The sequence below is a fragment of the Carya illinoinensis genome, chromosome 2, assembly GCF_018687715.1.
Source record: "Carya illinoinensis cultivar Pawnee chromosome 2, C.illinoinensisPawnee_v1, whole genome shotgun sequence".
Taxonomy (NCBI): Eukaryota; Viridiplantae; Streptophyta; class Magnoliopsida; order Fagales; family Juglandaceae; genus Carya; species Carya illinoinensis.
In genome coordinates, this window is record NC_056753.1 from 22,215,804 (window position 1) to 22,226,990 (window position 11,187).

Genomic DNA, 11,187 nt, shown 5'->3' on the forward strand with positions numbered 1-11,187 from the left:
AAGGGATAAATCCAAATTACAAGCAGTGGATATTTCATGGGGAGGAGGAGACGACCTTGTACGTCAGTGATGATGATATTGGTGATGAGGTTATACCAGAAGATGATTACATAGATGACATGCAGCATATGTTGGATGACATCCAAGCAGGGACCTTTATTAATGTGCCCCAAGACAACATTGTTGCGCCAAATAGGCCACCAATACCTGAAGATTTACCAACAACTACTTTTGACAAGCTACTAGATGATGCCCGACGTCCTCTTTTCGAGGGGTGTACAAAATTTACGAAGTTGTCATTCATTGTCAAGTTATTACATATCAAATCAATCGGTGGATGGTCAATTAAGTCATTTAACATGCTACTTGATCTGTTGCGGTCTGCCTTCCCTGATGCACTCTTGCCACAATCATATGAGGAGTCAAAGTCTTTGGAGCGCGGGTTGGGTTTCAATTATCACAAAATCCATGCATGCCCCAACAACTGCATCTTATTCTGGAAGGAAAATGCCTCACTTAATGAATGCCCTGTATGTAAGACTTCGAGGTGGATGCCAAATACACACGAATCACAAGTTATACCTCAAAAAGTGTTGCGCCATTTCCCGTTGAAACCGAGATTGCAGCGTCTCTTTATGTCTGCGAAGATAGCAGGTGATATGAGATGGCATAAAGATCAACGGTCGATAGACGATATCAGCCTAAGACATCCGGCTAACTCTAGGTATTGGAAGAAATTTAAAGAACATCATAGTTGGTTTGCTGCGGATCCGTGCAATGTTCGGCTCGGTTTGGCCTGTGATGGCTTCACTCCCTTCAACAACTTGACTAAACCTCATAGCATTTGGCCAGTGATCCTTATCCCATATAACTTGCTACCATGGTCATGCATGAAAGATCAATTCTTTATGACATCTTTGATTATTCCTGGTCCAAAGTCACCAAGGAATGAGATCGATGTTTACTCGCAGCCGTTGCTCGATGAACTGCTTGAACTTTGGGAATATGGGGTCCCTACATATGATGCAGCAACTAAGGAGACGTTTATGTTGCATGTTGCATTGTTGTGGACAATAAATGACTTCCCTACCTACGGGAAACTCTCTGGCTGGTCAACAAAGGGAAAATTAGCTTGTCCATCTTGTAATGCTGACACAGACTCCAGTTGGTTGAAATACGGTCGAAAACATTGTTATATAGGACACCGCCGTTTCTTACAGCCAGATCACATGTGGAGAAGGAGGAAAGGGTTGTTCAATGGCAAGGAAGATCATCGCATGCCACCAAGGGATATAGGAGGATACGATATTCTAGGTCAATTGCAGATGATTGGGGATGTTCAATTTGGCAAATCTCATAGGAAGAGAAAATGTACTGCTGAAGAGCTGAACTGGACAAAGTCTAGCATATTCTTCACGTTACCTTATTGGTCAACACTTCGACTTCGACATAATTTAGATGTTATACAAATTGAGAAGAATATTGCCGAAAACATCTTATTCACTTTAATGAATAGTCCAGGAAAAACTAAGGATAATATCAATTCAAGGCGTGATCTTGAGATTTTGGGCTATAGAAAAGAATTACATTTGAGGCATGAAGGTGATTATGTAACAATGCCACATGCACTGTACACATTACACGGAGATGAAATGAATAAATTTTGTGAGTGGCTGTCCAATATCAAATTCCCAGATGGTTCTCTTCCAATATCTCGAACTGTGTTTCTCTACGTGATTGCAAAATCAGTGGGATGAAAAGTCACGACTGTCATGTTTTCCTTCATAGACTACTCCCAATTGCTGCTAGGGGGTTTTTAAGAAGTGACATTGCCTTGGCTTTGACTGAACTTAGCACTTTCTTCAAAGAGTTGTGAGCTCGAACACTGGATGTGAATCGCCTATCACAGCTCCAAACTGATATCATAACCATTCTATGCAAACTGGATATGATATTCTCTCCATCATTTTTCGATGTCATGGTCCACCTAATTGTTTATTTGCCCCGTTAGGCCATACTTGGGGGTCCAGTACAATATAGGTGGATGTACCTATTTGAGAGATATCTCGGCAAATTCAAGTGGTATGTTAAGAATAAAGCCCGACCGGAAGGTTTAATAGCTGAGGCCTACATTCACATTGAATGCCTGACATTCTGCTCCATGTACCTCCAAGATGTTGAGACGAAGTTCAATCGAGCGGACCGAAACATTGATGCTGAAGAAGAGGAAACTATAGATGGATTCAAAATTTTCAACCAGAAAGTCCGTCCCTTGGGTATAGCTTCTAATGTGCAATTAGAAGACAAATTGTTTAAGGCAGCGATCTGGTATGTGTTCAACAATTGTCCGGAGATTGGACCCTATATACAGTAATAATCAACTAATTTACTTGATCATCTACTTCCATTTCTTCATATACAAAATTTTATACATGCAATGCCCATAACGTCAAATATTTTGCTTTGCGATTCCGTGCTCCATATGTAGGGAACACTATGAGAAATATAAGGTGCAACACCCAAATTGCATCGATTGCACACATCAAACTGACTTTCCAACTTGGTTCAAGCATGGTGTAAGTTATTTTCCAACCTTATCTACGTACTGAAAACAAACATGTTTCCTTGATATGTTTTTTAATGATGAAAATATACGTTGTGAATTTTCAACAATTTTGGTATAGATCCAAGAATATCGTATCAAGAATCTACATGATGTGTCCGATGATCTTTATGCGTTAGCTTGCAGGCCTAATCATTGGGTTACATCATATGCTGCAAGCATAATAAATGGAAAAAGGTTTCATACGAAGCAGCGTGAACTTCGTTGTCGTACGCAAAATTCTGGGGTGTTGCTGACTGGGGACGAGGACACAAATAACGCTGAATTTTACAGTGTTATTAATAATACCATAGAGTTACGCTACATGGAGTGGCGTCGGGTGTACCTATTTCAATGTGATTGGTTTGACGTTGATGATAAAAAACGAGGGGTGCAGGTGGATGACCATATGATTAGTGTCAACATGAATAGGACTTGGTATAAGGATGAACCATTCGTGTTGGTGAATCAGGCTGATCAATGTTTCTACATAAGAGATTTAAGGGAGAAAGGGAATTGGGGTGTTGTGCAGAACTATACAAATAGGAATGTATATTACATTTCGTCAGTGTCGACTACTATAGAAGATATTAATAATGGTGATTCAAGTATTAATGAGGCCGATCAAGAAAATGAGTCATCATGTTATTATGAACCAGTGTAGAGTGATAATGAAAATCCAGTGTCAACTCCACTTGATAGGCTTGATATATCACCTAGCCATATTGATGCACGAGAAGTCATGGCTAGTGATGGTCAATGCAACTCTTCATCCAGGTTTATTAATGATGACATGCTTACTTCTGGTTCTGGAAATGCAGATAATGAGGGGGAATATTCAGATAAGGATGACCTATCAACAGACGAAGAGTCTATGTCAGATTTATAATCAAAAGCTAGAAACTTCACATGAGTTGAGGTTGGTACATTCATTTACCTATTCCAAATTGGTGCTAGTACATAGACAGCTCAATATTATTTTATATGAAATACCAATTTCTGCTTTACTTGCTTAAAACCATCAAGTATCAGATGTTTGAATTCTAGGACTGAACTAATATGTTGAAGATAACATTTACGTTTTCTTATATTTAATACCTAATAAACTTATTTGACTTATGATGTGTATCATATTATTCTTGGTTAGGTTACAGGAAAACAAAACTGTGTTGCCATCTTCAAGCTTTACAATTTATCATGCAATCCCATCTTGAAGCTTGAGGCATGAGAAGCACTATTAATTATCAAGGTATATACTTTAGATCGATAAGTTATTCATTTGTATATAGTATGCTCATAATGTAAGTAAGGGTTATTCTAGCCAAAAGTAATTAAAAATGTAGGATATTAGGAGTTATTCGAACCATGTCTGTGCCTTTCAGATTATTTTGTAGAATGAGATTGATTTTTATTACAATCATCATAACTCATACACATGTAGGTGACTGAGAGAGACCTAGTTCTAGAGGCGGAGGGAGAATCCGGGGTATTAGTGCAAGGCGCCATGTACCGTACTCGGCTCACCACAACCGACCATGGGGAGCAAAAATCTCCTCATATCATAGCCCTGATGAGTGTAATCAAGAGTCCTCGGATGATTCCACACAGCCCCAAAGCCCCCCACCATCCACCAACCCAATTCCCACACCAGCAACTATTCAAGAATCCTCACCGGTGCGGGAACAATCACCTACTAGAGAACATGCAAGATTGGAAGACTCTAGTATACCTCAAATTGGTGGGTGTTTTTCATATACATATTTAATGCATTGACATATTTAAACCCATTTGTAAGAGTTTAGATAATTTATAATTACATACACTAATCATCTGAATTTTGCAATATAGTTGCAGATGCCCCCACGGAGCCCATATTAACGCAGCAACAGAGGAAATGAAAACATGGGCCTGCTCGATGCATTGAGTTTGAGAAGGTGAGAAAGAACGGGAAAGTACTTTTAAAGATAAACGATGGTGAGACTGCCCCTTGTTGTGATCATGCTTCTATGTTCACAACACGAGTATCATGGATTGTTAAACAATATTGTAACATGAGTTATGCGCGATGGACTGATGTCCCACAAGCCATGAAAGATGAGCTAATTGACCACGTTCGGGTAAGTTTTATGAGTTAGTAGTGAAATGTTACTATGGAAGTGTGTTATCTAGTATAACCGTAGCACATATACTAATTCGCTGATTATTGTAGGTTGACTTTATGTTAGACTGGGAAAGGGAAACCACCGGTTGACGATGACAAAGGCACTTCGTAAGCGCTTCAACTCCTTCCATCATGAGTTGCACAAGATTTATCAATCCTTTGGAAGCCATGAAGAAGCTTTAGCTAATGGCACAAGCTTGGTGGACCCACTTGTATGGGTCAAGTTGTGTGGCAGGTGGGGCAGTGATGCCTTTAAGGTATATATGCTCTTCAACTATACAAACCATAAGACCTTTCATTAAATAGTGGAGCAATGTAGTTGAGGCAAATCCGGTTGTTTATTATTGCTAACATTGGGTGTGCGTGCACCGCAGAAAATGTCATTTCAGGCAATTAATCACACTTCAGGATGTAAATCATTTGTCCAAATACTTGAGCAAAAGGTATGAGGATGCCGCCCTATATAAATAAATACACTTCAATACACTTGTCCAAATTCCAAACTCATAGGCCACAATAAATATTGGCATCCTAATCCGTTGAAATTAGATTCCTTTTTTTTTTTTTCCGATATTATTTCCTTATTGATTGGGTAGTGGTCTCATTTCAACCTCATTGAGATTAATTTGCAAATGGCAACCACAATAAATTAATTTTTCGAACTACAAACATATTTTGATTCCCCATATGTCACACATGTAGCGTGCTGAGAATGGAAATTTAGTGGACTTCTATAAGGAGACACGCTAGTCGAAGAAGAAGAATAAGTTTGAGACAAATGCTACTGAAGATACTTATGTGAGTAGTACACTAGTCCTTCCACTAGTATAGTAGTACTAGTACTTATAGTCTTGGCTACTTGATCTATGTTTATTTCTGATAATAATAAATAAGAGCATAGGGTTGTGTAGATTGTTAATAATCGTTGTTTTGCATTTGTGCAGAAAGAGATGCAAAGTAGATTGGATGGCCTAGAACTAGAGGAACGAAGTGGTGAGACAGCAGCAACGGTCTTTAGGGAGGTCCTCGGACATCGACCTGGATATGCACGAGGACTCGAGGAGATGGTCATCCTCGAGTCAAGTAGACAACGTGACCAAGTTAAAATGCAATGCTACCAGTCAGAGATTGAAAGATACAAGAAAGATGCTGAACAACATAAGAAAGATGTCGAAGACTATAAGAGTCAGCTGGATGAAGTGAGATCAGAGGTGCGGGCTCTTAGGGAGCATGCGATTCAAACTGACAGGCTGTTGCAAGCGTTCTTTAAAGATCATCCCACATTCACTGAGTCATATCGCTAGACTCAGTGTAATGATTCCCCCAACCCATAAGGGGGGGTCGAGTGTTTTTTGGCATTTTGGGTGCTTTTTTGTTAGTCAAAAAGACAGCTGGGCAATATATATATATATATAGTATATATTACTATATATATATATATTAAGGGGTATATGTCAACACTGGGGATATTGGGGAAGTTTAGGCCCGACGACTGGATCGTGAGAAGTTTTTGAGCAAATGGTTAACACTTCATTACCATTGATATTTATTTGATGGTTCCGGTTCCTTGTTTCAATGGCAATTTCAAAAGACTTCAAAACCAACATGTAAGTACTCTTTAAATACAAATAAACTTGGCCGAGTTGGCCACAACCCTAGTTTTAAGGATTTACATATGAATTTGCATGCACACTAATTAATTTTAAGTTCATTTGTTGGTCTAGCCCTTTCTATATAGATAAGAAATATAAATTTTAAGACAAATGAAATAGGTAACGCAGATTTCTTTATAGCCCTTTTTTATATGCTAGAAAAATTTATAAGAAATTTATACTAAGACAAGTAAATAGGCATAGCCCAATTACTTGTCTTAGGATTTTTCTATAGGGAAGCAATTCAAAAGTTTTAGAGAAATATAGGATTTTAGCGATCTTTATAACTTTTCCCGAGATATCCTAGCATGATGTTCCAGCTGACAGTCAGAAGGATTGGAAGCAACCAACAAAACAGTTTAGGGAATATAGGCTACAATGCTAGCCATAGGTGAATTTTTCTGGGCGTGATTGCAAAACAGCAGCCATTTAATTTTTTCCCCAAATCTTTGGTCAGCCTTTGACATGTTATAAGTGATAATCTGTGTTACTTACTGATAAGTAACAACCATATCCAAGTATTTCATATAGTCCAGTGTACTTGAACGTAACTAGATCTATATCTTGTCCAATTTAATATGTATCAACTTGGCTTCATCAACGATTTTTATTGTTAATCGTTTGTTCACTATCTGCTGCTCACAGGTTAAACTGTTAAGACATCATAATATTTTCTGATGTCTCCAAGTAGTATTAGTAAAAAATTTGTTTTACTAGATAACAATATATATTTTTTCCAGATATGGAGCTTTGCAATGAACTCATAAGTGATGCAAGCATGAGATTGTAATTCAGACAGAGGGAAAACAACGTGAGCATGATGTCATCAGTGGGGCCCAAAAGAAGACTAAGGATGCAGCGTCCTTTGAACTTACAATGGATGAAAGTTGGTTTGCACTTCTTTTGACCTTGAGTTTAATTTAATATTTGCAGAAGTAAACATACGAACACGGTAGTGCATTTTTATATTACACACTTGTTATGCACCTATGATTCAAGGCTAGAACATAACAGCTTATTTAAAATTCTTAAGCCCATAAGAATTTGATGGGAGTGACCAGATGGGTAGCAGATTGAATCTTGCTATTTTTGGTTAAATACTCTTCATTAATAATTAGCAGTTGGTAGAATGTGGATGAAGCCCAAAAACTGGCAGAAAAGTGAGATTCTTCATTTGTCAGATTCAGTGGAGTTATGGGTATTAAGGGAATCTGTTTTGATTAGATGAGTAACGAAGGAATCTCAATGCACAAGTAAAGCTAATCTGTTTATCATTTAGTAAATCTGTAACATCAAATGGATAAAAAAAGTGCTCATTTCTAAAGCTTCACATTGGTGGTTGATATATGTATTATTCTAGCTATACATACTTTGGCCTTCTATTAGGTTGAAATTCAACTGCCATTGAGTATGGACAGATGTTATTTCGTGGGGTGAGTTTTATTCTTAAGGAGTTTTGATTCACGGTCTGAATTTACTATGGTACATTAAAAGGAGAGTGGAATTTGAGGTGGCATATACTTGATTATACAGGAGTGACCCCTGAAAGACTTTTTTCCTTTTCATATGGAATAATATAGGTAGATTAAATTTGGTGGTTCAATTAATGGGAAATTGCATTGGGATATTTATAGAAAGAAGTCCTGTATATATACAAAATCTTCAAATGAAGGATTTCAGTAATTTATAATATTATCTTTGATATTTAAAGATAATTGAAGGGAAAAAAGGGTTAGATGGATCCATTATAAGAGTATATGTTATTTTCCATGATGTAAGTGTTTGTGATATGATTGTCCTTTATACTGATGGTACTTAGAAGGTGGGGACTAGTGGTAACTTTCGAGTCTTGGGGTCCCCAACCAACACTTTTTTTGTTACTTGAGTTTTGCAAAGGATATGGCGAGCCTTGTTCTGTAAAATTCCCATAGAACAACTTAATTTACTGTTCATGGATAGGGATTCTATTTGAGGTTCTGTACTTTCCTCTTCGCCTCCTTCATTCTGTTCCTCGACTATTTCCTATTTTTTCAATAAATTCTCTGAAACTCTTTTAGAAAAGTAACTCTAAAAGAAACAAGCCACTGAGCTTTCCCTACAGAGTGATACTTTACATAAAGAAGCCTTAGTGCAGTGTTTCTGTTCTCCAAGTAGCTGGAAAACACAACGACTTACCACACAAGATTGAAGTTGTATTATTTGCAAAGCCAAATTTTGTCAATGTGTGATTTTACTATGTCAAGTATAATCTTAGATTCTGCAACAAAATATACCTGGAATCCTGAAGCTTTGTTATCAATTATTGGAGATGGAATCTTAATGGAAGTGCAGCAAGTGTAATTTGTGGAGTAGGAACCAGAAAAGAGAAGCTTTTGTTGTCTGCAAAACTTTTGTGGACCATGACCAGGAACAATCAAGATCTGCAGAAGCAGATTGGGTGCATGAATGGATTCTTTCAGCTCTTTGACAGCCGCCATTTTCTCGCTGGGCGACGCATCAACAGCCATGACCACAAGAGACTTCTTCAAGGTATTCCTCTATTCCATGATGGTGTGTTTCAGGTTCCAGCTAACCTCAATTATCATAATAATGTGGACCTCCAAGTAATTATTTTTGGTAGGAATGTGCAGTTTAGGGTTCGTTTAGCTCCTAAAGATTTGAGTTTTTGAGATGCTTGTAAGATAATTTGAGGAAATATCTTACAACAGTTTTTAGGATTTGTTGTTGGAATGATTTATTAGACGTTTCCATGAGCTGTTCTCTCTTACTTTAGCCTTGAAGGAGCACACAAATCTTCATGAATGAAACTCATATGGTCAATTTAATGTAATTCTTTGGTAGGTTAACATCAAAGCATCTATTATTTCCCATCACCATGGCTCTGAACCGCTTACATATATGGCCTCTTTGTTTGCACAAATAGGGGTTTGAGAGTTCTTCTTGAAACATAACATTGTAGTGGCTTCCTGCGGATGAGTGTGTTATGATTTATGATATTGCAACATAAAATCAGTGGAATTTTATGGTGGTTATAATTGAACTTGGAACAAATAGGTAAAATTGTTACTCTTTTTGCAAAACCTTGTTGGAGGAAATGGCATATGCTCAACTCACTTGGCCAATGCATTTAGATGTGCTTACACATTCAGACTTGCAGTTTGTTAATTGATATTAGTTCAGCATTTAGGTTGTATTTAGCTCCAGCGATGCACATGGAATACTGGTTTTTAGGGAAATAAATCTCCAAAAAAAAAAAAAGGATGTCCTCATTATTTGTGAGGGTAATACATCAATGTACAAGCTTGGTTGGGGAGTAAATAATGTGCCATGTGATAAAAAAGTTGAAAGTCTTGCTTTTGGATGAACTCCGTGTAAACAAAAATGATTCCAGGGAAAAACATAAGAAGGTTTTGTTATTCTGGTATAAGAAGGTTAGCTTTGCAAGCTTTCCATTTTCCTAGAATTTTATGACATTCTATTTGAATACCTATAAAATCTTAATTCTACTTGAGTATGACAGAATGAAGATAACAAAATCCATTGTAGTATTTCATTTTTATTTTTTATTTTTATACAGGATTTATATTTTTTTAATCCATATAGATTAAAATTAACTCACACAGGAATTGCAACCAAGACATGCACGGTTTGGGTTATAAGAGTGCTACAAGCTTATTACTATGATTTCATTACTTAATCTTGCTGTTAAAATGTTTAGAAAAATTTTTATAATATACATTCTAATACAAAGTGTATAGAGAAGAGTTGCTTAGTAAAGACTCAAGGAGAAGATGCTAGGAAATCCTAAACCATTTCTTTAAGCATGAATAGATTATACTAACTCAAGCAGATAATTACATATCCATCTGACCCTTGGTCCATTGAGTTAATGATTGGTGATGGACAGGTGAACTAAATTGCAAGAAAGATTAATAAACAATTTATTATTTTTTTGAAGGGGGGAGAGAGATTGTTGACATATGTTAGCCTGTTCTAAGAGTTAGTTGTTTTTTATTGGATCAGGTGGTGTACTTCTTGTAACTCAACAGGAAAATTGAGTCTTTAGCCTCTTGGTGCTAATATATATATTTATATATTAGCACTTTGTGAAAGGAAACAATATAACCTTTAAGATCTAGTGATTTTAAGGCCTGTACTAAAAATATAACTTGGGAGGATAATTCTACATGTCTGAATTATTCAAGATTGAATAAAAAAACCAGTAGTAGGATTCAGCAAGTAATGTTTCTATTACTCGTACAATTAATATTGCAATAATGGAAGTTGCTTGGGAATCATTTACATTTTTCTGTTTGACAAGTTGGTAGAGATGTTATTAGTGTCAATAGCTAGAGATGGTGGCAACTTTTGATCCATCTTCCCTCTGGCATGCTATTGTAAATTATGTTCTTCCTTGGATAAGTTTTATTCTGTGTGCAACAGAGATATATAAGGGGTGCGGGTTGAGAGATCATGAGCTCCCAAGCTTAAGAGTCTTAAGATTCATTTCTTGAAATTTAATTTATCTGACTGTGCTCCAACTCCATGTATTGGTGCATCCTTTTATCACCCTTTTAGTTTGTGCAGTTGCTATATTTCAACAGAAACTGAGATAGTACTCTGTTTCAACTGCAGATTACTTGCCGTTCTTGTCGCTGGATTGTGCTGTTAATACAGAAACTGCATGTGGAAGAGAATCAAATCTTGCATCTGTCTTTGATGGAGATGGTTGTGTAAATGCCCCCAAGTTATTGTAGTCTGCACTTGCCACT

The 11,187-nt window shown here is 37.0% G+C and overlaps 1 protein-coding gene across 1 annotated transcript; it reads left to right on the plus strand.

The window, feature by feature from the left end:
- Positions 1 to 119: 119 nt before the first annotated feature.
- LOC122301789 lies at positions 120 to 1,757 on the plus strand. Its single transcript, XM_043113169.1, has one exon. It carries the CDS (start codon positions 120 to 122, stop codon positions 1,755 to 1,757), a length of 1,638 nt encoding a protein of 545 aa, XP_042969103.1.
- Positions 1,758 to 11,187: the final 9,430 nt, after the last annotated feature.

Coding starts and splice junctions, on each gene's coding strand:
- LOC122301789 (XM_043113169.1), top strand. CDS start 120: ATGCAGCATATGTTGGATGACATCCAAGCAGGGACCTTTATTAATGTG.